The following is a 26,501-nucleotide window of genomic DNA, read 5'->3' as shown; positions in this document are numbered from 1 at the left end:
CAATGGGATGCCCCATCCCAGGTTAAGATCCCGAGCTGGGGTAGGCCACGCACCTCACGCCAGCGACCACAGGAGCACTATTCTGGGTGGGTATTCTGTTTAATGCCATCTTCACCAGCAGGCGTTGAACCAGGGGCATGTTCCCCGGCTGCCCAAGAGACCTCAGGTATTGGGAGCAAGCCCTTCACAAGCCAGCAGTGGGTACTGGGGTCCCTGGGTGGTCCCTTCTTGGGTTCAGCAGTTTCCTTCCCCACAAATGGGGTACCTGTCAGAGGCCTGGGAGCCACGCCCTCAGAGCGGGGAGCCCACTTCTGCCTTCTGCACCCGCTCACTCCTGTGAGTGCCATCGCAGTACGGGGGTTTCTGGGTGGCCTTGCAGGTACAGAGGGCCACTACACGGGTCTCCTGGGCCTTGAACTTGAGTGGGGATAGGCCAGTGCGTTGGAAGAAGTGGGAGCCATCACAGAAGGGCTGGTAAGGGAAAGAGAGAAGTTAGAGACGCAACCCCACCTGCTGGGCTGAATAGCACACAGTGTTTAGGGCTCAGGCTCCTGAAGGAGACTGCCTGGGCCCCCTAGTTTTACCTCCTTCATCTGCAGTGTGAAGGTAATAGGAGAGCAGTCCCTAGGCAGTAAAACAAATAATGGTTCTTTTGCATTTTGCCTGTAGGAAGCGTTAGGTAAGTATGAGTCTTTAATGCATTAGTCTCGGGGATCCAGAGGGCCAGGATAAAAGGGCAGAATTTTCAAGGTGAAACAGCACTGATAGTTTTTTTGATTTTTGAGGGTTTATTTATTTAATTTTTGAGAGAGAGATGGGGCACAAGTGAGGGGGGGGGCAGAAAGGGGGAGAGAGAGAGAGAGAGAAGCTGGGCTCACCCGAAGCGGGGCTCAAACTTACCCAATTCGGAGCTCAAATTCCCCCGATGCACGGCTCGAACTCACAAACTGTGAGATGATGAGCTGAACTGAAGTCCGATGCTCAACTGACTGAGCAGTTAAAACCCCACTGATAGGTTTTTCTAAAACATCTCTGATGGGGAGTTTGGGTGGCTCAGTCGCTTAAGTGTCCCAACTCTTGGTTTCGGCTCAGGTCATGATCTCAAGGTTCGAGAGTTCGAGCCCCACACGGCATGGAGCTTGCTTGGGATTCTCCATCTCTCCTTCGCTCTCTGCCCCTCCCCAGCTTGTGTGCTCACTCACTCAACTCTCTCTCTCTCAAAATAAGTAAACTTAAAAAAATAATAAAGTAAAATGTCTCGGGGTCTCCACCGGCTTGTGAAATTCATTTCCATCCACATATTCTATGGGTAAAAACTTCTCCGTGTGGGAGACAGCCTGCCATGTACAACGCTTTAAGACTGGGGTATCAGTTTTGTTCGGCTCCAGGAAACATGGGCTCATGTTACAGGGAGTGGATGTTACAGGGAGGAAGGGGATGTCCCACAGGGAACTGGCTGCCTGTTGTAGGAATATATTTCCCATCCTTCCGAAAGCTGCTCAAGCAGAGACTGGGTAATGGAAACTGAGGCCTGCCTTGACTTGCTAGTTAGTTAGGCAGGCCTCCTGACCTTGAGGTCAAGGTAGGGTAGGAGACGAGATGAGAGAAGTATACAAATAAAACCCAGCAACCTGTCCCAGAGGGCAACAGCCAAGAAGGCAGAGTGCCAGACTGTGCTAGGCCACACTATGGGTGGCATTCCCTAGAGCTGCTCCACCCTCACGAGGACCCGCTCAGGGTCAAGAGAGTGGCAAAGTAGGACTTGGGACCCTGGGCTGGGGCACCACATGACACCGCTTGGAGGCGCACAGTTCAAAGCTCAGTTTAGGAAGGAAAGGGGCTCAGAGGCTAAGAATGTGGGTCAGGTTCCTGCTGGAAGGAAGGCTCCTGGGGCGGAAGGGAGAGGAAGGTGAGAGCAGGCAAGGCGACCAAGGAAGCCCCATCACTAGAGGCTTTGCAGAAGACACTGGCAAGGGGCACCTGGGGGTCTTCCCAATGTTGGGGTCCAAAGCCTGGGAGCCTTTGGCTCAGATGCTTCCTGGAAGGGGGAAGAGAGGGGGAGAAAGACAACCCAGCCTCTCTCCTTTGAGCGGGGAGTCCAGACCACGCCTCCGAGGGGTCGCACCAGAAGAGGGCAGAGCCCTCTCAGAACTCAGAGAGACTGAGTTTCTCTCTGGCCTTGTGTCAAACAGTGGATACAGAGAACAGGGAGCTCAGGGCTGTGGGTGGTGGTGCTGGCCAGACAGCATTCTTTCACCCCCAGCCTCCCTTTTTGTGTGTGTGTGGGTGGGCGGGGGGGAGAGGGGGGAGGAAGAGGAAGGTCTTGGGCAGGAGCTCCCAGGAGATACCTGCTGTCCCAACCAGGGGTGTCATATGTTAATGACAGGGGGTAGGGGTCTCTCACCTGCTGCTTGCTGCGGCCACACACACACCACCTGTAGGTTTTCCCAGCCACCAGCTCCACCCTAATGGGTGTCTTCAAGGCCACCACGGACTTGGCTGGCGTTTTAGGGAACCATCGGGCCTGCGGCAAGGGAAGACGAAGGGCTTGGGGTCAGCCCCATGCCCAGCAAGCACTTTCCTGCCTTTGGACTTGTCCAGTTTCCCAGTGGCTTAGGGCAGGCTTCCTCCGCAAGAGGCTGATCTGATGCCACCCCACAAGGACATTCCCCCAGGTTCCCACAGGACACCATAAGGACCGTGAGCTCCAGACAGGGAAGAGATTTCAAGCCCATGTAGGCGCTCCAGCTGGCTTCTGGGCCCAGCTACCTTCCTTTCAACTCCAGGCTCCCACTTGGGGACTAGGAAGGGAAGGGCCAGGATCCTGCCAGCCTAAGCAGGGTCACCTGCACCTGGGGCTGTGTTTATCAGGCACTGCTGTTCCCAGCGTGGAAGCCTGGCTCCCTGCCCTGTGCCCTCTGGTCACCCTACCTCCCCTGAGCCAGTGGGAAGGTGGCTACAGTCAGGGCTTTCTGAGGTTGGAGTCTGGGAAACAGGGCTGACTCTCTCGTTCCTTCTCTGATCTCTAGTTTTAGGGTCTCTGGGACTGGGGGGACTTGGGTGGAGGCAAGGGGAAACTGGGTACTTACCAGCCAGGAGGAGACGCCCCGCCTCTGATTCAACGTCTGCAAGGTATGTAGGCATGACTAGACGGTGGTTTGGAAACACACAAAAAGAAAAGAAAGAAAAAGTCAGTGGAAAGCGTTGGACTTCCAAAAGGGTCATCTGGGAGGGACGACAGGACCTGGCGGGGGAAGGGGGAGGTAGCAGAAATAAGAGGGTAAGAAAAAGGGGTCACAAGACAGGAAATGGAGTTGCTGGAAGGTGCGGGGGGCACCCAGCCTGCGCTCAGCGAGGGAGGGCCGCAGGGCGCCAGGCGAAGCGGGACTTGGGGACGCGCAGCCGCGGGACAGCGGGGCGGGGCCCTGGAGGGGCGAAGGGGCGGGGGTGGGCCGGCGGCCGGCGGCCGGCGGCGCGGGCTCGGGGTGCTCACCCAGGCCGCGGGCCGCAGGGGCGCCCCCACGCCACCCATGCCGGTCCCCACCGCTGCGCCGCGCCGGCTCCGCCCCGCGCCCGGGTCACCTCTCGCTCCCGCCCTCCCGGCCGGCCCAGCCCGCCGCGGCCCGGAAGACGCCGCGGGGCTCCGCGCGGGTGGGGGCCGGGGCCTGCGCGGTCCGGTGCCCGCCGCCGCCGGAAGCCAGGCCGCCCTCCCCCCACCCCCACCCCGCCCCGCAGCCTCCCCGGCCCCCCCGGGGGCGTGTGGCGGGGGCCGTCCCGGCGTCCGCTCCGGTTGCTGCGTGCGCGCGGAGCCACCGGCGGGGAGCTTCGCCTCCGCCTTCCTGGCGTCCCCGTGTGGGCGGGGACCTCCCGGGCCGAGGCAGCGGCTCCGTCTCCTCACCCAGGGAACCTGCTTTTTCAACAGATTCCCGCCTGGCCCAGGCGTACACATCACGTCCCTGCGGGTGGGCACAGGTATTTGGGTCTTTGGAGCATACCGGTGCGCGAACTACTCATTCTAAGTGCTTAGAGAAATGGAACCGACCCCCCCCCCCGCCCCGCCTCCCTCCCGAGGCTCCCACAGTTGGCACGCCCCTCCCTTTCCCTTCAATAAAGCCAGACAATGCAGGGGTCTTTGGATTTTTTTTTTTTTTTTTTGTAAAACATTCTTTTATTAAAAGAACAAGTGCTGTTTACGAACTGCCCTTCGTACAAATAACATCCGTTATACAAAGATACAAGATCCGGGTTATGCACAATTCCAGGCTCGGAAGTGAAAGGAGGGGGCATTGCCTTTTGGGCTGAGGATATAAAGGAGGTTCTAGAAAGAATGTAAAAGGAGCCCCTGGGTTTGCAAACTCTGGCTTCCCCTCCCTGCTCCCCTAGGAAGGGTCTGCTACATTGAGACAGGCTGGGATGGACAGAGGGAAATGGGGCTGGGAGTCAGGGTTTGGGTCTCCAGTCCTGCCACCTGAGTCCCAAGTTGGGCTGGAGGAAGTGAACAAAGGACAATGAAGGCACCCCTCAGTCCCCAACTTTTCAGTAGATCAAGTCAAAGTGGCCGGGAGCTGGACACACTTTGAATCCAGATTGATGTGACTGGAGGGAGCCAGGGTACTGTGCCCTGCCCCCTCCACATTCCCCACTGAAGGGACCTTAATCCCTCTGGGCACCTCTCCCCAGGAAAAATACATTGAGATAGAGGAAAATTGGGAGCAAGCTGCCTACTCCTAACTTTGGCCCACCGCTCACCAGGGAAGATGCTCGAAGTTGGCCAAGGGGAGCCCGTGCCTCTGAAAAGTTGTCTGCATTTCCAGCTCAGGGGGGAAAGGGAAGTGTGGAGGTTACCCTTTCTCAGAGCTGGCCCCTGGCTCTGGCTCCCCTCACTTGTCTAGGCCTTCCCCAGGAGTACTTCCCTAGCCCTCAGTACAGGAATGGGTGGGGTGCTCTCGGCCTCAAGGTTAGGGCACCAGGAGGCAGCAGCAGACCCAGGAGCCTGAGGGGAAGACACACACAAATAGGAAAAACTTAAAAAAAAAAAAAAAAAAGCAATCTTTAAAGTGTCATTGTCTATGGAAAGGATCCATCAGCTCTGAGCTAAGACAATCAGTGCTACATAGATACCCTCCCACCTGGGCACAGCCCTGCACTCACACACACAGGGACAGACAGACAGCCACATGGAGGTGGTGCAGTGGGGGGCAAGAGAGCCCAGGACCAGGAGGCCTGGGTCCTGAGGGCTGGTCCTGGCTCTGCCCCGAGCCCCTGCCCCTCCTAGGCTTGGAGCTATCACCTGTGAAGCAAGGAACTGGCTCAAACCACCCCTAAAGACAGGTCCCTTCCAGCTGTGACATTCATGCACCAGTCGTGACTGTGACTTCGGAGCTGGACAGGGGTTCTGCATGCACAGCCCTCACACCTCCACACTGAGCGTGATTACACACGAAGCTCTGCTCATGCATTTTCAGACTTCATTTCCGCCCTGCAAACCACATCCTTTCGCTCTGCTAGGTAGAGATATACAAATCTGTGTCTTTTTCCCACTCCCCATCCAAATTCGTCCTGGAAAAAGGGACCAAGGCTGGGAAAGGAGGGTGAGGTCAGTATAGCCATTCCCCCTGCATTGGGACCCTGAAGATCTCCAGAACTTTCTTATAAAGCTCCCTCCGAAGAAGGGAATGTACTCTCTCTCTCATGCCCCTCTGTCCCAAACTGAGGGACAACAGCAATCCATACCCAGCCTGGGTCCCTTCTTCAAATCTAACCTACCTGGTGCTGCACCCCAGCCTGGGGAAAGCTGGAAAACAAAAGACTCTTGGAGATGAGAACCCCAGACTCTCGGGTGCTGGGAGGGAGCGGGGAGGTCTTGGTTCCAGTGCACTAAATCATAGGGACCTCTCACTCTCTGCCCCAGCAGCCTTGGAGCGGGTTTACTTTCCTCAGCATCCAGAACAGAAGTTGACTTCAGTTCTTAGAGGGCCGGCCTTGGGCAAGGGTGTGAGTGTGAATGGGCAACTCTTCTAAGAACCTCTGAAGGTTATTTTTCTTTTCAGTGGTTCGGGGGCAGGGAATTAGAGAGCTTAATAGATGAAGATGAATAAAATGCTGAATTCTATCGTTTCTTCCTAATTGATATTTAGCATTAATAAAAAGTGAGTATTTCTGAGGTCATCACAACTGCCTTCCCCCCTCCCCCCAAGCCCTTGCAAGTGCCTAAGAAATTGCCTCTGAAGGATTCCCACCCACCCCCTCCTTTATCAGCTCCCTAACATCTTACAAAGTCTTATCAACAGGAATATTAATATTATTTTCAGTATCAGAAAAAAACCAGTTGAGCAGCACAGGCAAAAATATATCTGCACTACGTTTCTGTCGTTGCCAAAAATATACACATCTTCTTTTCTTTATTAAAAAAAAAAAAAAAAACCAACAACAACAAAAACCCAAACGGAAACACACACAAAAAAATCCACACATGCAAACACTGACGAGACATGAGCTTCAGGGAAAGCTGGAAAAGCCTTCTCCTGGCTCCAACCCCAGTGCAACTGAAACACAGACACAGGCTTCACCCTTGCCCTTCTCTCCTGGCTGCCCTACTGGCCCCTCACTCAGCCTTTGCCACCAAAGGCTCTGAGCAGGTGGGGGCTCTTTAAGGTGAGAATTGCCCCCACACCCTGAGGGGGCGAATAGCTGGTGGGTGAAGGGACAGTTGTCAGGTCAGCTCAAGCTGAAGGCTCCCCTGGTTGGTGGGGGCAGGGGTGGGGGTAGGGTGCAGGGGAGCAAGCTGGCTAATTCAGGGAGGGAGGTTTTCACTAAAGGAAGTGGCACTTTACCCCCCCCCCCTTTGCCCCATCCCCCCATCCCTGGGACTCCCTTCGTGCCAGGGAAGCAGGACAGACCATCAGCGGCGGTGGGGGGGCGGGGGTAGAGGGGAGGTTTGAGGGGGCACTGAGACCATGTGGGGTCTGGGGGAGGGAAGGCAGGATATTACCCTGATTCAAAGCCCCCAGCCCCCGGTTACTCTCCAATATTGGAGTACTGTTCTGGTTTTGTTAACCATTCACGCCCCAGAAAGGGACCAAAGTTGGTGAGGTGGGGAGGGTGCAAACAGAAGCTGGGAGCCCCCTTCTGGTGCCGCCTCATCTGAGCACTGCTCCTATCCCTGCCCTCGGCTGCCCCAGGTCCAGGGGGAGTCAGACAGACAGACGCGAGCACACACACACACATACACACACGCACGCAGACACACATGCACAGGCTCACAGGCACACGCTCTCTGAGTCAGGCAGCTCCATCTTCCCACCCTCCGCACTCCTAAATCCAATAGTGCAAACAAGGGACAGGGCACTAAAGGGGGCTGGGCCTCCTCCCCTGCCCTTCCCCAGCCCGTCACTGGGGGCTCCAGAGAGGTGGGGAGGCCTGGGCTGAGTTTGATGCCATCCTGCCCCTTCCTCAGCTCCCTAGTCTGTGGGCTTTTACAAGCTCAGCTTGTAACCCTTGTTGGGGCGCAGGGGCAAGGGACCGGTGAGACACAGTCCAAGGGATCTCTTCTGCCACCTGCCCAAGCTGGGAAGAAACTGCAGGTAAAGCAGGACTACTCAGGGCCTATCCCTCCCCGCCTCTCCCCACTCAAGTGCTGATCCATTTTATGTGGAAGGTCCAACCAACCCCCCACTTATGCCATGGCCCACTTTGCTCTTGGAGGACCTCAAAACATTTGCTGAGAGTGGGGGCTCCTAGGTGGGCTTGGAGCCTGTCCTCCCTCTGAGCCCCTCACAAAGGGGTCAGTGCAGAGGGAGAGGGGGCCAATGGAAGGGGCATCCCTCTCCGTCTCAGTCCTCGGCACCAGGAGCACCCCACACTCCCCAGGCCTCGGCACATGATCTGGGCTGAGGCTCTCCAGTGTCTGGGTGCAGGTGCCTGCTCCAGGCTAGGACCCCTCAGGCCAAGATCTGCCCCCTCCATCTGGGGGTCAGGAGGGGCTGGGTGGATTTAGCCTTTTTCCTGGTTGGCTGAGGTTCCTTTGTCAGCGGTCTGGAAAGAGAGGAAGGGAGGCTGGGGGTTTAGGAGGTGTCTGGTCCTAACACCCAGTTGAGAACAGCTGCCTGGGTCAAGGAAGCTGTTGTAGGGTACAGTGAGGGAGCCCCGCTGAAGCCCCTGCCCTGGGCTCTTGGGCTAACGTGTTCTTTATTTCGTGGGTGTTCGTGTGTGTGGGAGGGGGGGAAGCGGGGAGGGGGGGCAAGTTGCCCTGCACAAGGGCACCCAGCTAAGCAGGTATGTTCCAGCCAATACCAGCACCCTGGGCTCTGCCTGTATACCTTAAGAGGAAAAAGAGAGGACCTTTCTCCAAATGGGCCACCCAGAGCATCATCTTTTTCTAACTGGTCCACTCAGAGAGGAAACAGACTTTTCTAACTGGTCTTCCCAGAGGAACACTATTTTCTAATTGGTCCTTTTTCTGTTAGCCCATGCTCAGAGTTTATCGTGGATCTAGCCCAGGCCCTGGGGTCTGGGGCAGGGCACTTTGCTGGCCTAGGGGTAGTTTCCTTCCTCCTTCTGATGACACATCTAATGATGTACCTTCTGATGTTCCACCTCTGCCCATCCCGGAGAAGGGAGACAGGAGGACGGCCTTGGGCCCCCTACTCACCCCTCCTTTGGGACCACTGCCGTCCGCCCCCGACAGGCTGAGGAAGGGGTTGGTCTGGGCAGTGAGGACTGGAGGTCCGCCCGCTGCTGCTACTGCTGCGGCCGCAGCTGCTGCAGCCATGAGACTCGTGTTGTTGCCAAGCGAGGGAGCCACCAGGGCTCCGGCGGGCAGCAGAGGTGGGGCAGACGCCGTGGGCAGCAGGCCAGGGGTGCCCGCGGACAGCAACGGGGTGGAGCTTCCTGCCAGCAGGCTGGCCATGGGCAGCTGGGAGCCCCCGGCCATCTGCAGCCGCTGCAGCTCCCGCTTCTGCTGGATCTGCTGGATCATCTGGTAGACAACAGTCTGGTGTTCCTGCAAGGGGGCCACACCACTCATGGGCCAGCGGTCCCCAGGGCTAGCTTGCCCTGCTTGGCCCAGGCCCCATCCCATCACCCTGGAACTATGAGGAAGGAGACCTGGGGGACCGTCAAGTTTCTGTTTCCATCTCCCTACCTGGGGACTCAAATCTTCCCATCTGGATCAGAAAGCAGTCACTGCCATCAGTGTTTGGCAACTGGGGCACTACTGGCCAAGTGCTGGAGGATGTTTAACATCCTTGGCCCCACCCCCTCACTGAATCAGTTCCTGTTGTTATGACAACCACAAATGCCCTAGGGGTGGCACGACCCCAAGTTGAGATATAACTAAGCTAGGTCAATAGTATTCCAGCCCCCCCACCTTTTGTTTTGTTTTGTTTTGTTTCATTTAAGACTCATTTATTTTTGCTTTAAATAGGCAAGGCATTTTCAGTGTTCCAAAAACCAAAACAAAATATCAAGGTTTACCTTAAGAGATCTGGCCCCCACCCCTGTTCCCATCGGGCCCCTATAGGTAACCAGCTGAATTGGTTTCCTGTGTATCTTTCTAATGTTTCTTTAGGGGAAAATGATTATGTTTTCTATTTTTTCAACTCTCTCCTTTTTAAAAGGAAGAACTCCTTTTCTCCACAGGAAATCTTAGCAGAACCCAGCATGTAAGACAGACCCAAAAGGGGCTGCTCTGGTTGAGAGGGTGTCACCTGCTCAGCCACAGACCCTGAAGATCCCCCTGAAGATCCTTGGGGCTGGGATTGGAAACGCTCAGTAACTGAGGACCCACCACCCTCCAGACCTTCTCACTAGGATGTTATCTGGGGCCACTGGAGCACCCCTTCCGCAATGCCCAGGGGCCTGAGAGCAACCCTCATCCCCTTTGCCCCCACATGCCCCACAGGGGCCCAGCCTGGGGCTGCCCTCCCTCCTTCTACGCCGGCCTGGCCCAGGCTGGCCCCGCCCCTGACATGGGCCCTCCCCACGGAGCTGGAGCAGGCTGGGAGGGGCGGGCATTACCGGGGTCAGCTGTGGGGAGGCCAGGAGCTGTTGGAGCTGCTGAAGCTGCTGCTCTTGCTGCTGCAGGAGATGTCTCTGCTGCTCGGTTAGGCTGAGACAGGGGGACAAAACACACACTATGCAAAGGGGCAGGGGCATACGCCTCCCCCCTCCCCGCCAAGTTCCCGGACTCCCTCAGACCCAGGTGGAGAAAGGCAGGGATGTGCGGTTTTGGAGGGCTAAAGAGAAACAGAGCGAGCTCAGATACTGCCCTGGGAGGGACACAAGTCAGATGGAAGAGCTTTCCCAAAAGGGAAATCAAGATTGGGGGTGCAAGAAAGAAACCGGCGACTTTGTCCCTGGAGAGCTACCATCCAGAGGGCACTCACATCTGACATCTGGGGAGTACCTGGGACCAAGAAGTGACTAGATTCTATACCTCGTGAGACTGGAGAACATTTTTCCTTTAAGGGGGACTGTGGGTGTTTGGGGGAGTCCCTCCCAGAGCCAGCCTCCCCGTTCCCTTCCCCAGGCTGAGCTCTCCCTCACCTGTTAAGACAACCTGGCAGCTGCAGCGTGGGGGCCCCGCCAGCCTGGCTCAAGCCCGCAGGGTTGGGGGCGGCAGCCCCATTCAACCCCCCCAGGAGCCCATTGAGGGGCAGGGCCCCGCTGCCCGCCAGCCCCCCCAACAGCCCCTCAGCCATGGGCATGGCCCCCAGTCCCGCTGCCCCCGGTGCCCGACCCAGCCCGTTCTGCGGCTGGGGCGGGAGCGGGGCAGGGGCCCCGGGCAGGGCCAGGGGCAGAGTAGCAGGGCTCTGCTGGAGCAGGGGCAGCGGTGGGGGCGTGCTGTGGAAGGACAGCGACGAGCTGCTGCGGCTGGGGCAGCCTGAGTGTGGGTCCTGGGGAGGGAGGGGGAAGGGAGGGGTCAGAGGGGCAGGGGGCCAGCATGACCTCTCTGGCCCCCGGCCCAGCACCCACCAGCATTCTCACAGAGCACAGCCCCCCTCCACCTCACCCAGCAGAGCCACCCAGGAGAGAGAAGCAAGGCCCAGGGATAAAGGCTAAGAATCCAAAGAGTCCTTCACAAATCACGTTTACAAATCACTTCCTGGGGGCCCAGCACCCCTTGCAATCCTGGTTTAATCATGAACAGTGACGATGGTGGTGGCCATCTAGCGAACCAGAGCCAGGGTTCAATGTGTGACCTGTACCATCTCGTTATTCCCACACGTGGGTGAAGCCATTGATTCTTAGACAGGCTCTGTTACCTCTGCAGGCAGGAGAGCAGTGGCTGGAGTGAAAGGCTCAGGTTCAAACTCTACGGTCCACAATTCAATGGCTTCACTGGCTTCTGTGTTAGTTTACTCACAATGTGGGGGTGATGGCAGTCCCTACTCCACAAGGTTATTGTGAGGGCTAAACAAGCCAATGCTTTGAAAGCCTCAGCACAGGACGTGATTTCAGAGGGCGAGTCTCTCATTAATATTCGCTATGATGATGATGGTGATTGCGCAAGTATGTTAAGAAGCCAGTTCGATTCCAGTAGCAACCACCACATAACAATAGCGACCGGTACCCCAACCCCCACCAATTACACAGGGATTGTTTTGTGTGAGGCACTGTAATAAGCCCTTCGCAAATACTTCTCAGGGACCTTCCCTAACCACCTCATAACTCCAGAAGAACCCCACCCCCACTCTTCCTCACCACCCTCAAATTATTTCCATTTTAGCCCCTTTCCTGGTTCGTGATTATCATTTTCTTGGATTTACAGTCTACCTTCAGGAGCAGGACTGCGTCCGTTTTGCTCACTGATTGCGTAGCCAGTGCCTGGCATCAAAAGTAGGCACCTCATAATCATTATTTATTGAAGGAATGAACGGATCAGTCAACCAATTGCTCAGCCAATCACTTCACTGCCCAGCCTCCAATAGCTGTAGGGTGGAGATGAGACCAGAAGGCCCTGGCGCTTCCCCTCCTGCCCCCCGCTTGCCTCTCCCCGCGGCGCCCACCTCGGAAGACGTGGACAGAGAGTTGTCCAGGCCAAGGCTGTTCTTCCCCGGGGGGCTCTTGCTGGTGCTTAAGGAATCGCTGCTGCCGGCTGAGGGAGGGGAGCAGGGAAGGAGGTCAAGGGCTGGAATCAGGGCCACGTCGCATCGCCCGGCAGAGGCCCCTACTCCCAGACTGGGTGGGAGTCCCCTTACCTTGGGGAGGCAGGCCATAGGGCCCAGGGACTGGGCCGTTGGCGGCAGGCAGGGCGGCAGGCAGGGCGGGGAAGGGCACAGAGAGCTGCACGTTGAGAATCTGCAGCCGCTCCTTCTTGGCCGTCAGGCTCAGAATCTGTTCCTGAAGCCGCTGGTTTTCCTTCTGCAGCGCGTGCAGTGCCTTCAGCATCTCCACGACTGCGGAGAGAGGGTGAGAGCGCCTGAGCCCGCAGGCCTGGAAACGGGAGGCCAGGCCTGGGGGCGGGGCGAGAGAACCGGAGGCGGGGCCTGGAGGGCGGGGCCTGGAGGAGGAAATCGGTCTGAGACCTAAAAAGAGAAGGCAAGGCGCCTGCCGGCGAGACTTGGGTGAGCTCGGAGAGGCGGGACCTCGGGAGCCGGAGGTGTGAGGACTGGGGGCGGGGCCTGAGGTTCGCGGGTAGAAGCTGTGATAAGGGTTGTGGAGGCCGGAGGAAGTTGGAGCATAGGAAGGTAAGGGCCAGGAGGCCGCGGGGGCCGAAGGCGGGGTGCACAGGTGGCGGGTCCAGGTGCGGGGCCTAGCAAAGGTTAAATACAGATCAGGCCCGGGTAGCCAAGAGTTAAGGCCGAGGCGGGGCCAAATGCCCAATCTTAAAAGGTCTGGGGACCTCGGAGAAAAAGGTGACCGAGTCTGGGGGTCCTAGGGCAGGTCTCCCAGCCCGGCTGCACCCCTCCTCACTGTTGACACCGGCCTCGCCGTCGCCCTGCTTCTCCAACAGCTGCTCCATGTTAGTTGTTCCGGGGGCTGCTGGGTCTAATTGGCTGCCCCCGCAGGATGCAGACGCTGTCTGGTCAAAGAGTGCGGGGAGGCTGCTGATGGGGGACCTGGGGTCAGAAGAGAAAACCAGGGTCAGGCTTACCTCACGTCCCCACTCCTGTCTCCCTCCTCCTCCCTCAGGGGTTCCAGTCGTCCCCTTTTGGACCCCACCCTCTCCTGGCGCCCTTCTCTCCGCCCTCTCCTCCCCTCAGTGTCCCTCCAGCCCCGCTCCCAGCCCCTCCCCCAAGCCGCCGCCCCCTCCCTCACATGGAAGACAGACTCTCCTGGGGGGAGGTCCCCCGACACCGGAAGCTGCAGTCCTCCAGGTCTGGCTCTTGGAAGGAGAAGGGGAGCAGGGATCAGCGGGGAAGGGGTGCCGTCGGCCTCACGGTCCCCGCCTGGGAAGTGGTGCGGGATCTGGGACTTTACCGTACACCCCTTTCCCCCAGCATCTCCCCCAACCCCAGACTGGCAGTTCTAGCTCTTAAGACGCTGGTAGCCCTGGCTTAGAAACCTGGCCCCTTGGGAGGCACAGCCAAGGGATCTGGTCTCTTCCCCTTTCTCTAGGCACAAAGGCGGCCGCTGCCTGGCTTCTTTTGGAACCCCCTCCCAATTTCTTTCCTGGTGTTTTCAGGGTTATAGAAATTCGGGGTCTACACAGTCTTGGATTGAACTTGGGCCCGATACTTGCTCTGTGACCTTGGGCTTGAAACTAATATCTCTGAATTGGTTGTGATGAAGATTAAAAATAAGGTAATAAATGTGAAGTGTTAGCTGTCCTGCAGCAAGCCCGTAATAACTGTAGCTATTATAGTTTTGTGCGACTTTTCACATTCATAAACTCACAAGTTGGGTTGCCAAACCTTTTTGTTGGGCCACAGAATTCCAATGTGCGGTTTGGAAAATGTAGTCACCCTGCGCTGTCGGGTCATTAATTCTGGAGTCGGATTCGGCCCCTTTTAGAAAGTTTACCTGAACTGGCGGCCGGGAGGTAGGCTCCGCCCCCTAACCGGCCAGGTGGTGTCTCTGTGCCAATCAGCTCTCTGGGGCTGGGACAACTCTCCCGGGAGAGGGAGGGGCGCCTGTGATCCTCCCCCTTAACTCCTAAATACCCGGAGAGCAGGTTGCCCAGCTAGTGGACTCCCTAGACGCCCATCCCAAGGACTTACTAAGAGGCCAGCGGGGAATTACGCTGCAGTGACCAGAGAACGGGGCTTGAAGTCAGGACCAGAATTGAGCTCCAGCTCTGCCCTTCTCTACTTGAACTGCCTTGAGCAAGTCATTAAGCCTTTTTCTTCTGTGAGATGGAGCAGTAGTAATTAATTCTGCCAGGTCCTACCCGTCCCATCAGGGGATTTTAACGTGAAAGTATACCCTGGTTTGCTGTGTGTGGATTTTTTTTTTCAGGGTGGGCAACGGCCAGAGGGAGGGGGCAGCCAGAAAGCCCTCCCATCCTTTCTGGGGTGACATGCAGGTGACGGGTGCCCCTTTGGTCTTTGGGAAGAAAGGGGAATGGGATCAGAGACACGTACCTGTGTGGCTGCTCTCGGCCTGGGTGAGGAGGGGGTTAACGGCACCCATGGGGGTTCCAAAGATGTGGGTAGAAGGAAGGCTAAAGGTAGAGCCAGCCAGAGAAAACACCTGAGGGAAAGGAGGTATAGTCCAGCCTGGTGGTTATTCTTGGATCTAGGGCACAACTGTGTCGGGGGAGGAGGGGATCAGGTAGGTGTACTGGGGAGGAGAGAGGGCCAGTGAGAGGAAGACATTCTCAATCTCTCCCATGGAGACCTGGGGTCCTAGGCAGCCTGTCCCCCACATGTCTAGGGATGGAGGAGCCCAGGAGTAAGGCCTCACCTGAGTGGTGGAGATAGAAGCAGAGGAGGAGGGGAGGGTGCTGGTGAATGGGGAGCGGCTGAGGCGGGGCAGGGCCGAGGTCCCTGGGGGCCCCAGCAGGCTGGAGGAGAGGGGGGTGCTGCAGACAGCTCGCAGCATTCCACCACTGCCGCCGTGGGAGATGGGGTCCTTATTACTGGTGTAGATGCCTACAGGCAGAAGGAGGACACAGAGGGAAGCTTAGTCACCATTCCCCCTCGCCCTTCCTCCACCAGGTGGCTGGGGCAGCCCCTCCCCAGAGAGAACACTCCCCTGGGTCTGGCCACACACAGCAGTCTAATGCTCTCGCTACAAAGATGTCACATCTGCCTGTGACGTCTGCTTGATGTACCTGCTTATTAGACTGCCCTGCCCAGACCTGGGGGAGTCCTGGCTTTTCTATTAGGTAGGTCCTGTTGGCAGTCTACCCCAAACTCTCTCACTACAAGCCTGCAGATGATGGGTATGGGGGAGTGTCTTAGAGGTGACTATCTCTTCCCTCCTTTATCTCTGTCTTTTGGAGCAGTTTCTATCATTTCCCTCTCACTGCATGTTTATGTCTCTGTTCCCTCACTAGACTGGCTGGGCCCTCAGATGTCCAAGGGTAACTAACCTGCCCCTAGTAGGGGAGACTCCAGGCTCAGGCTGGGAAGGCTCCCTGAAGGCCCAAAGGTGCGGGAAGCCAGACCACCCAGGCCAGAGCTGACCAGGGAACCTCCGGAGAAGGGTGAAGCAGCAGTGGCAGTAAAGCCAGCCAGCTGGGCACTGGGCAGCGAGGGAGCAGCTGGACCCCCAGCCCCCTCCTTGTTCCGGCTGCCCTTGGGACGTCCTGGTCCATGTCGGCTCCTCTTGCTAGCTTTGTGCTTCTTCTCCTTCAGGCCTGTCTCGGGGGTCTCCTCAGCAGGCGCAGGGGCAGCACTCAGTGTGGGCATCCGCTTGTGGGTGCCTGCTGAGGCCCCGGACCCCGACACGTGGGGAGACTTATAGTCTCCAGGGGACGGGGCCCGGGCCCGGCCCGAGCTGGAGGTGGTGGTGGAGAAGCGCATGATGGGCCCAAAGCCAGAGAAGACCACCTTCTGCTCAAAGAGATCAGCCTTGGGGGGCTCGGGGGCCGAGGGAGAGGGGGGAGCCGAAGGGGTGGGGGCTGCGGGCTTGGAGTACTTGTCCTCCTCTGGCTGCTCCAACTTGGGGAATGCCGAAAAGTCGGGAGAGCTCTGCAGGGACGAGACTGCACAGAGGGAAAACTGAGTTACAGCTGGGCCCCATGTCCCTCCCATCCCACTCCCAAGGGCACTAGCTGGGGAGAGCTCTGGGCAGGGATTGGGGAAGCCACCGTTCCTGTCCCAGCTCTGCCGCTGTCTCTATATAGGTCTTGGGATGAGTGTCCCCAGCTCCGGCTTTCCCACTTGTGATAAAAGGAAGGAGAAGAACTCCTGCCTAACTGATCTCACTGTACTGTACAGATTATAGGAGATCATTAGTGTTGACACTTTAAAAATGGCACCTTACGGCACAAGGGGATAACAAGTGCATACTGTTAGGGCAGCAGAGGAGTGGGACCTGAGAGGGACCGGCTGGGGGGTGGGGGTTGGAGAGGAGTCATTTGGTGGGGATCTCCCATCTTTAACCAATTTAAGAAGCAAATGAGATGCAAACCAGTATGCAGAGGCCCTTGCTAGAGAAGCTCTGGGCTGGCTGAAGGCTGTCCCACCCCCAGCTTCCTCCAGGATGCCCACACTCACCTGCAGGCTGGAAGGGCCCCCCAGAGGAGGAGGAAGAGGAGGAGGAAGAGGAGGAGGAGGAAGAGGCGGAGGTGAAACTGCTCACACCTTTCCCACTGCTCAGTTTCTTCCCCTTGTGACTCAGGCTATGGCTGGAAGACTTTTTCCCCTTCGAGTCCCTGCTGCTCTCAGAGGTCTCCTGAGTGCTGGCCTCATGGTGGGAGGAGGAGGAGGCTGAGGAGGGGACCTGAGAAAGGAGGAGAGGGAAGGCTCAAGGCCCGCTGTCCCCGCTCACCCAAACCCGGAAGTGGGGCAGGAGAACACAGGGCTCAGGCTCTACAGGGAGAGCCCAAGTTTGCTTTGGAAAGGACTCGTGGGTGGGGAGCCCAGAACAGGGAAGTGGGTGTGAGGAGAGAGGAGTTGGTCCATCCTTCACCTGAGGCAGAGGAGAGTGAAAATAGTCCCCAAGCCTGTACTGATGTGCCCATCTGATCATTCATCCTTTAAAGAAACGCTTAGTGGTGCCAAGAGGGCTGGACTTGGATGGGCCTGTGCTGGGGAGAGGGACCACTGCCCCGGCCCCATCCTTGAGGCCTCCAGTCACCACCCTGCCCTCCCCGCACACCCTGAGCTGCAGCCCAGCAGATACCCCATTTCCTGGCCACGCTTGTGCCCCTCCTAAACCACCTGAGCTTGCAGTGCCCAGCCCTCTGCCAGGACAGCCTGGCTTCGCTCTCCCCAGGAAACTTCTCATCCTTCCCAATTCAACTTGGAAGTTCATGAAATTCTTCCATGGGGCCACCTGGATCCCTGGGGTGGACCCAGTCACTCTTGTCCCTTAGTTCCAGAGCTCTGTGCACTCACATCAGCCACGTCAACAGTTGCCACACTGTTCTGAAATACACAGTCCCCGTGTCCGAGGCTTCCAGCAACCCCTCTGAGGGCAGCAGGGTACTGGCTGGAGGAGCATGGGCTCTGGGGTCAGGCAGAGCTGGCTATGAGCCTCATGGGCTGTACCATCGACTGCTGTTACGTTATTCGGTCTCTGAACCTCGCTGAGCTTGTGTCCTTACAAGACCAACTATGCCTCTTTGGAGAGTCACGAGGAGCACAGAGCCAGATATGTAGTATGGGGTCAATAATGATGATGGCTCTGATGCCAGTGGCTGCTATTATTATACCGCAGAGACAGTGTCCTGTGGTAGGTTAAGAGTACAGGCCCTCAAGACTGCCACTCCACTACTTACTAGCTGTGTGCTCTTAGGTAAATTACTTAACTTCTCTGTGCCTCAGCTTCTTCGTTTATTGGACAAGGTTAAAAAAAAAAACAAAACACCTAATTCATTGGATGACTTTAAGGATTAAATGAGCTAATAATCCCCACGTACTCCTTCCATCCCCCTGTTCTAGAAGTGACATTGGCATGTGGTGAGTGAGTTAAGGCTTCATATTACTGCCAGGGATGGTGCGTTTCCTCCTGGTAGAGACCAGGTATTTAGTACATGAACAAATGCTAGAGGAAGGATGGATAGGGCGATGAGAGCCACCCTTCCCTGGGTGGAGGCCTGGTCTCTGTCTTCCTCTTTGTTCTTTTCAACAGCTGGAGTTCTGAAGGGAGCCAGATGTGGTTCTGAGAGCAAGGGAGGAGAGGGGCTAGGGGGAGGGGTAGCTGAAATGCTGGGGTGGGTGGAGGGGGATGGGCAGAATGCTCCTACATGTCCAAAGGGACAGCTGGCCACTGGGAACTCCCATATCTCTGGCCATATTTCCACCTGCGTAAAGGCCCCGGGGAAAGGTCAGAGGGCAGGAATGACAAGCTTTTCCAGGTGAGCCCTGGAAAGCAGGCTGGGAGGGGGTTACCAGGAGGGACAGTTGCCACAACATCACCCTGGAAACCTGACACCTGAGCCTCCTGCTAAGATGCCCAGAGCTCCGCCAACCTCCTAAGGCAGGTGGAGGTGAGTGGGTCGTAGTGGTGACAGGAAGAAGCAGCTTTTCTCCAGGCCCCTGTGCTCCTTCTGTGGGTGGGTGGGTTGTAGGGGGCGGTGGCTGGAAGGAGGGGAAGGAAGGGCTGCTCTGGCTTGGATTAGCGACTCCCTAGCCTCGGGTAGGGCCTGCCGGTTGCTCCTCCAGATGTTGCCCATTTCTGGAGACAGGCCTGACATACCAAGCCCTGGGAAGGGTGGGAAGAGTGGGGGTTTTGGGGTGCTGTCCATGGGCCTGCCCCATGCCACCATGGATTTCGGCTGGGAGCCAGGCTCTGAGCAGGGTCCTGATGTGGGGGAGGGGGGAAAGTGAAGGGGTCCTCTCTGCCTATCCCTGGGGAAATGGGCCCCAGAGCTTGGAGAACCAGCTTGAGTATGGTGCCCGCAGACAACAGCCCAGGGCTGAGGCTCTGTCTGGACAGAGGCAGATGTAAACATCTGGCAGCCAGCAGGCAGGGCAGCACCCCCCACCCTACCCCACCCCTACCCTCCTGGTTGGTCAGTGGTTGGTGGGGCTGAGGAGTACAGGCACCCGCTGGGCTAGAATAGAGGAATGGAGAGGGGTGGGGTGGGGTGGGCAGTAGAGGCACATTAACCAGAAGCTGCTGAGGCAGTGCCCACAGTCCCTGGCTCACTCTGACCCTCGCGGCGTGCCTCCCTCCCCTACCGTGGCCATTCCTCCTGGGTGTGGGCAGCAGTACCTTGTCAGCAGTGGGGACCACAGGCGGGGTGAGGATGCTGGGGGGTGACTCAGGCCGCTTCTTGTGCTTCTGTTTAAGGCGTTCTTTGTCCTTTCGACTCTGGGGAGGGAGAAGTGACCAGATACAGGTTGTGGGGGACGGTCTGGGGGAGGATAAACATGACATGTGCATGAGGAGAGGGGTCGCCTCTCAGGGATGGCCTTTGTGGGCATCATCTCCCCCTGTGGAGGGACTGGTGGACTTAGGCTGGAGGAGATCGGCTCAGGCAGGTCGCTCTGAGAGCCAACAGCCCCTCCCCCTCATCCTCACTGCTTGCTAAAAATAGCCTGTCCCATTATCACGCCAGGGACACAGAGCACCACACACATGAGCGTGTACCTGTGAGGGTGTCCACCTGGGGCGTGGAGCCGTGCAGAGGGTTGGGGACCGGGTGCACCGTGATGTATGGTGCGAGGGGACATACAAAACTGGGCTGACACACGGCTAGACTGTGGAGGTGTCTGCAAACGTGCAGGGCCATGTGTTGAGGGCTTGGGAGACACTGTCACGTCACGGGGAGGACATGGAGATACGGAGAGCCCCAGAGAAGCCACGCCCTCATCTTACCCTCCATGCCCCTCCTGTGTCACTTTCTCAGCCTCCTGCTGGCCCTCAGTGGCCTCAGAGGAAGGAAGGGGGCACAGGGGCACCTTGTGGTGGCTTCTTAAAAAAGTTATGTGTTTGCAAGTGTGGGCAGGAGGGGGAGAGGAAGAAGACATTTATTTACCTTCTTCTGGCCCCTTTCGTGGTGGGAAGGGTGCTTCTCCTGCTGGGTGGACGGAGAGGCTGATCGGCTTCTCCGGCCAGCAATAAAGCCGCTGCCACCTGCCCCTGTACCACTGCCTCCTGCTCCTCCGCCACCCCCGCTGGCATGCCGGGATGTCTTCTGGGGAAAGAATAGAGACGAAATGCCAAACCCTCCTTTCGATAGCTTAGGAGAAGATTCCTGAAAGTCAAATGATCCCGGGGGCCAGTTCTTCCCACCCGCCTTGTCACTAAAAGGACCTTGTATCTTCAGTGATGCTCTGCTCAGCAAAAGGCATTTTCTAGCCTTAAATGCCAGCGCTTCCCAAGCTGGCTTATCCAATGCAGATTCAGCAGCCGAGGCCCAGAAGAGCTAGAGGCGTCTTGGCCCCAGCAAGGTACCACTGGAGGTAGGACGAGGACCTGGGGCTCTTATTTTCCACCCTCCTCTTTCCAGGGTGCCTCTCGACCCATCTCAGGCAGCCTGAGCCATGGCCCAAGTCTGCCTCTTTCTCTGGGGTAGAGGACAGAGGGGGGCCCTCACGGGGAGTCCCTGCTCCCCTGAACCCCATACCCCTCCTCCCCACCAGCCCAGACACTTCCCTCCAGCCATCAGCTCTTTCTCTCTTGATCCTGGCCCTCCCCCTCCACCAAACACAGTGGTTCCTTCCATCCCAAAGGACCTGATGCCCCTAAGAAGGGGGAAGTAAACATATGCAACAGCAAAAACCTGGATACATGATCCTCGTGCTGCCTCTCCCCCTAGCCAGGGCCTGCCGCCTCCTTCCCTTCACTGCTGATGACTGCCCCCTGCCTGACAGCTTCACCTGTGCCAGACTTGCAGGTGTTTCCTCTAAGGTCACCCACTACCTCCCAACTGCCAAATCCAAGGACTAATTGCAGGCTCCGTCCCACCCAGTTGCTCCCCCGTGGTGGGTACCGCGCCTACCTCGCCAAGCACTAGACTCTCCCCTTCACGGACCCCATCACACCTTGCCCCACCACGTCCTGCTGGGCACTTGAGGATTCCAGCCCAGCCTTCTATACTTGGGCCTGCCACCACCACCCTGCCTGGGGGACAGACAGCCACCAACGCCGAACATCCCCATTTGGCACCTCCTATTAGCCACACTGAGCTCCCTACCTTGTCCTAAGTCCTCATCGAACCCTGAAACCAAGGTGACCGTATGATTTATGATCCAAACCAGGACACTTGTGAAAACAAAAGGGGGAACTATTAATAATTACACCGGGGTGATGGGCATGAAATGGAACTATCGAGGCCACAACAGGACATGCCAACCCTACAGAAGGCCACTGCACCCCCTGTTCATAGCATTCCCAGGTGTCCAAGCACTGAGAGCCAGGATCCTACGTAGTACCCTGAAGTCCTCCTTCTCAGCCACCCCCACATGTGAGCCTGTCTACCTAGAAATCATTCTAGAGTCCAGCCTCACCCCTCCAGCCCTGCCCCCCCACCCCCTCACAGCTGTCTCCCAGCCACCAGCCTCAGCCCTTCGGATCCAGCTTCACAGTGGCTTGCCAGGGCAATCTTCCTAAAAAACAAACCTGATCATGTTACCCTCCTGCTTACGAGCCTGTGGCCCGGGGGTGAGGTCCAAGCTGCATTCCCAGTCCGGCTGCAGCCTCCCTTGCCAGGATACCCCCTAGTTTCTGGAACATACAGGTCTCTCCACAAACATGGAATAGAACCCCTCCTCCAGCCTCTCCTTGGGCCCCTGAAGCCTAGGGCAGAAGCAAGCCCCGCTCCGGCCCTGCCTGAGCGTCCGGTCATCTCCTGCCTCATCCTCACCAAGCACCGTGTTCTGTTCACAAGTTCTCTTTTCCATCTCAGGACTTTGCCCATGCCAGTCCCTCCCCCTAGGACTCATTTCTTTCTGTCTTTGCTTGGCAGGTCCCCAAGGAGCTTGCAAGTCAAACTGTGTGTTCTGATTCCCACACACTAGCTGTGGGATGTTGCACAACCCAAGTGTGGGTCTTAGTTTACTCATCCGTAAATTGGAACGATACGGTACACCTAGTTCTTCGGGTTGTGGGGAGGACCACATAAAATGACACATGGAGAGAGCTGAGGCAGAGGCTGGGGCACAGTAACCCCCTTGGATGTTGGCTCTTACTGCTTCCACCTCCACTCAGCTCAAATGCTGCCTCTTCCTTAAAACCTCCCAGGCTCTGACAGGCAGAGTCTGAGCCTTGTCTTCTGGAACGGACTGCCTGGTTCAGCCCTCTTTCGCCCACCTCGGGCTGGGCTTCAATCTGTTCCTTATCCAGTGGCATGCTCCTCGGGGCAGACACTGGGTTCCTTCCACCTTTGTCCTACCAGTGCCAGGCACCGGCCTGGCCCAGAGCCCACACCCTCTAAAGCTGACTTAGAGGGTATGGCTGACTGACCCACTCGTGCCCTGGCCGAGGAGACTCACCATTTTGCTGAAGTGGTATTTGCAGTAGCCGCAGTACTTGACGTTGTCTACCTCCAGCACTTCCTCCTCGCACAGCAGGCCTGCCATTTGGGCACTAACCGGAAAAAGGTCAGCCTGAGAAGGGTGTGGCCACAGACCAGACCAGCCGCCTTCTCCCCACCCTCCGGGACCACCGCTAGGGTGAGGCCCAGACCATCCGGCGAAATCACCGCCATCACCACCAAAGAGACAGTTGTCCATGGCAAACCTCGGAGCGGGTCGGTGCGGCCGGCCAGGGATCCCGGAGAACCCTGGAGGGGGTGCGGGATGGGCAGGGGTCTCACCAGGTGACGTGGAAAGCTTGCCGACATCCATGGCGGTTACAGGTCATACAGGCTCCTGAGGCTGCCTTGCTCTCCCGGCCCTGCTCCTCGCAGATGTAGCAGGTCTGCAGGACACAGTGCAATTGTCCCCTCCTCCCTTCTACCTGAGGGATCCCTTGGCCTTCTCCTCCACTCTATTCTCTCCCCGTGATCCTAGGTCGGTGCCATCCAGTGGGAGATTTTGCGATGATGGAAATTTTCCCTACCTTGCTGTCCAATACAGTAGCCACGAACCACACAGACTACTGAACAACTGACAGGTGGCTCGTGTGACTGAGGAGTTGAATTTTAAATTGTGTTTCATTTCAATTAGTTTACATCACCACATGTAGCCGGTGGAGACTAGATTGGATGGCACCGTCCTTGGGCGGGGAGCCCTGTAAGGCCGGGGACTATGTCTGCCTTGCTCACAGGGAACTTATGCCCACCTCTGGGACTCTGCACGTTGTTCCTTCTGCCTGGACCTGGAACCCCATCCTCCTCAAGGCTGGCCTCAGCCTAAATGTTGCTTTCCCTGACCGATTTATCTGATGTAAGTGCCGATGATTTATCTGATGTAAGTGCCCCCCCCACCCCACAAGGTATTTATTTCAGTACCTTGTTTGTTTTCTTCACAGCACTTACCACAAACTGCGTTTTTTTTTTTTTTATTTGCCTGTTTATTGATATTTACAGCCTTCCCACACAGAAGTGTGGGTTCCATGGGGCAGGGACCACATCTGTTTTGAGTACCTCAGCCCAGGTTCGGCACATAGTAGGCACTGAGTAAAACGTGTCCAGCCAATGAGCAAGTGAACTGCTTGCTAAGGTCCACCCACTGGACCGTGCAGTATTACCGCAAGGGAGGCTACTGCTTCACTTTGAGCCCCAGAGCATAAGCACGTGCCAGTCAGTGGCAGGTGCCTACCCACCTCCTGAGTCCCCCCTTCGGCTGGACAGAATCAAAGGACACTGGATGGAGAGAGAGAAATGGAGGGACCCAAGGACGGTGGGCCGGGGCGCGGAGCGGGGGCTGGTACAGGGCGTGGCACGGGCGGCTGACCTTGTTGAAGCGATCGTGAGGCACGTACTGCAGCACGATGGGCTCCATGGTGAGCACGTTGGCAAACTGCACCTCCGGGATGTAGAGGGCACATACCACGTGGGCCCAGCCTGGGGTGGCGGGGGGCTGGCCTCAGCTGCCATGGCAAGCCTCAGACCCTGGCCCCTCACAACCCCACACTGCGGACAGTCCCCTCCTCCACAGCCTTCCCATCAGACTCCAACCTCCATCCCCACCCTGCCCCCCTCCCCCCTGCAGTCCACTCCTGACTTCCCAGACCCTGCTCAGGGGGCCTTGCTGACCTCAACCGATGAACTCTGGGGCTCAGGGACCCCCTCACCTCCATTATCAGTCCTCTTCAATGCCCCGTCTTTGTGTGGGCACAGCTCACACCTCTGCCAATGCAAGGGGGCACAGGGATTTGGAGGGGGGTTCCAAAAAGGAGTGGGGGATCTGCTGAGCTGGGCCCTTCCTCAACACACTCAGAGGGCCCCAGGACAAAATAAGCTGTCTACGGGGGATGTGTAGGGATCTGGAAGAAACGGGGTTGCCCATGAGTGGTAACTGTCGGAGATGAGTGATGGGGACAGGAGGTTCGTTGTAGTATTCCCTCCACTTTTGCACATGTTGGAAACTTTCCATAATAAAAAGTTCAAACAAACTAACAAAAATAAAAAGCTCAGTGCAGGAGGTGGCGCAGAGTGAAGGATGAGCTGCGGGAGAGCTGGGTTGGTGATAGATGTGCAGGAAACAGGAAGTCCTGTGTGACAGTCCCACCCCAGCCTCAGCCTCAGCCTCAGCGTCCCCTAGTTTAACTGGGAGGAGACGCTCAGGTGTACAGAAGTGGGGAGGGAGTCTCAAACTCACCACCCTGGCTGCTCGCTCCTGAGATTCACATTTCCGGCAGAACCAGGGTCCCGTTGGCACCTGGACGATGCCATAGCAAGCTGGGGGTTGCGGAGAAGAATTGCCAAGTCAGCCCTGGTTTTTCCCAGAGCAACTGGGGGAAGAGGGTAACTCTAAAGGTTGCGTGGGGGGGGGGGGTTGTTGTTCCCCTGTCTGGAGTCACTCACTAGACAGCAGGACCACAAGGAATGCCCCACAGCACATGGCCAGCCTTCAACCACACAACCAAACACTCCTGGCAGGGGTGAGAAGTCTGAGCCCTTGACCTTAAACTTCTAGAAGACTCCCTACCGCATGCTCTTTCTGGACCTGTTTCCCAACTCCTGCCTGGGAAGAGTCCTCATCATCAGGAATAGAGGAAACCAGAGGGACAACATTTACAACAGTCAAACACGTTTTGTTGTTATGGGGAGGGGGGGGGCATTTCTTAAAGGGCCAGTAAGAGAAGAGGTGGGGAAGTAGGGGGTCCAGGGACCTCATCTTAAGCCTGTAACTGTAATAGGTACAGGTCAAAAGGCAAGGCCAAGGGCAGGTGCAAGTGCAGGTAACCAATAGGAGAGTGGCGGGAAGAGCGGGCAGCGATAGCATTAAGGGCTGTCCCGGGAAGGGGGGGGGGGCAGCTGGCTGTGCCAGACAAGCCGGAGATGCCAGCCTGCGCCCTCGGCAAGACTCCTCAAGGAGTTAACTCCCGAACCATGTGCTGTTGGGGGAAACTCCAAACCTCCCTCTTCTCTTCCCGGCCCCCTGCACAACCTCGCTCCTATCCGCAGCTCTTCCCGGAGGATTTTAGGAGTCCCTTCTCCCCTGGGACCCTTCTCCTCCCTTCCCAATTCCGCTCCTCCCAGTATCCGGAAGCGGGAGGGGGGGATGACCCCCCCTTGACCTCTCCCTCCGGGAGCCGGGACCAAAATAACCGGGCGGGAGGGGACACCTCGCAGGTAAACATTCCCCCAGCAGCCCCGACACTGGCGGTGTGGGGCGCCGAGAGTGCACTCACTGCCCCCTAGTCTGTCCCCAAACTCCCTCAACTTGGGGTGGGGGGCGCGGGACTGGAACAATAGGCAAGAAAACAATGCCTGACCCGGTCCTCCAGGACCGGGCGGGGGGAGCCCCCTGACGCCTCCCTTCCCTTCAGGTGGGGTGGGGGAGGGGCGCCCGAGCCCCAGGAGGTCCCCGGAGGGCGCGGCCGGGGGCTCCCTGCTCGCGCCGCCCCCGGGGTCCCGCCGCCCCCCGCGGGCCACCCCCGTACCTTGGTGGACAGCCACGCTGCACGCGTGCCCATCACAGTAGACCAGCGGGTTCTCGGCCCAGCCCCTCTCGTCCGAACATACGCAGCAGCCTCCTACCATCTCCTTCATACTCCCATGAGCTCCCTCCGGGGCTGGGGCGGGGGGCCGGCCGGCGGGGGTCGGGGGTCAGGGGGGGAGGGAGGGAGCGGGGGGCCGCGCGCCTCCTCGCTCCCTCCTCCTCCTCCTCCGCCGCCGCCGCTTCTTTTCTTTGCCTCCTCCTTCCTCCTCCTCGGCGTCCTCCTCCTCCTCCTCCTCGCTCGCTCTGTCTGGCCGCCCCCCCCGCCGTGCTCTCGCCCTCATGCCCCGACGGGCCCCCCCCCCCGCAACAATGAGACCCGCGCGCCGGGTTCGCCCCCTCCGCGCCGCGCGCCCGGCTACCAGGGCCGCCCGGCCGCCGCACAGCCCG

General features: G+C 57.8%; 1 protein-coding gene across 3 annotated transcripts; it reads right to left on the bottom strand.

The window, feature by feature from the left end:
• Positions 1 to 80: 80 nt before the first annotated feature.
• On the bottom strand, positions 81 to 26,260 carry MLLT6 (MLLT6, PHD finger containing). 3 transcript variants are annotated; one of them, XM_030297034.1, is made up of 22 exons: positions 26,056 to 26,260; positions 24,768 to 24,847; positions 24,241 to 24,295; positions 23,901 to 24,010; positions 22,820 to 22,923; positions 22,497 to 22,590; positions 20,039 to 20,197; positions 19,273 to 19,371; positions 16,608 to 16,833; positions 15,479 to 16,093; positions 14,848 to 15,035; positions 14,526 to 14,634; positions 13,261 to 13,327; positions 12,916 to 13,061; positions 12,201 to 12,398; positions 12,009 to 12,097; positions 10,546 to 10,895; positions 10,018 to 10,108; positions 8,651 to 9,001; positions 3,090 to 3,146; positions 2,405 to 2,524; positions 81 to 471 (listed from the first exon to the last, which is right to left on the bottom strand). In XM_030297034.1, the coding sequence occupies exons 1-22, from the start codon at positions 26,162 to 26,164 to the stop codon at positions 292 to 294; spliced, it is 3,597 nt and encodes a 1,198-aa protein (XP_030152894.1). In that variant the 5' UTR covers positions 26,165 to 26,260; the 3' UTR covers positions 81 to 291. The 3 variants fall into 3 exon arrangements, with proteins under 3 accessions (XP_030152894.1, XP_030152893.1, XP_032447110.1); XM_030297033.1 differs by lacking the exons at positions 81 to 471; positions 2,405 to 2,524; positions 3,090 to 3,146 and adding an exon at positions 4,136 to 8,034; XM_032591219.1 differs by lacking the exons at positions 81 to 471; positions 2,405 to 2,524; positions 3,090 to 3,146 and adding an exon at positions 4,136 to 8,034 and having other exon boundaries at positions 16,695 to 16,833.
• Between the last annotated feature and the right edge of the window lie 241 nt (positions 26,261 to 26,501).

Source organism: Lynx canadensis, chromosome E1 (genome assembly GCF_007474595.2).
Source record: "Lynx canadensis isolate LIC74 chromosome E1, mLynCan4.pri.v2, whole genome shotgun sequence".
Classification (NCBI taxonomy): domain Eukaryota; kingdom Metazoa; phylum Chordata; class Mammalia; order Carnivora; family Felidae; genus Lynx; species Lynx canadensis.
The sequence above is the reverse complement of the archived record's forward strand: the minus strand, read 5'-3'. Positions and strand labels throughout refer to the sequence as shown.

What these genes read in the sequence shown, in the direction of transcription:
- MLLT6 (XM_030297034.1), bottom strand. Translation starts at nt 26,164, where the DNA reads ATGAAGGAGATGGTAGGAGGCTGCTGCGTATGTTCGGACGAGAGGGGC. An exon ending in CAAGCTTTCCACGTCACCTG is followed by an intron (nt 22,591 to 22,819) that starts GTGAGACCCCTG and finishes TTTTCCGGTTAG; the next exon opens with TGCCCAAATGGCAGGCCTGC. An exon ending in GGCCGAGAGCAGCCACACAG is followed by an intron (nt 13,328 to 14,525) that starts GTACGTGTCTCT and finishes TCTCCTTCCAAG; the next exon opens with AGCCAGACCTGGAGGACTGC.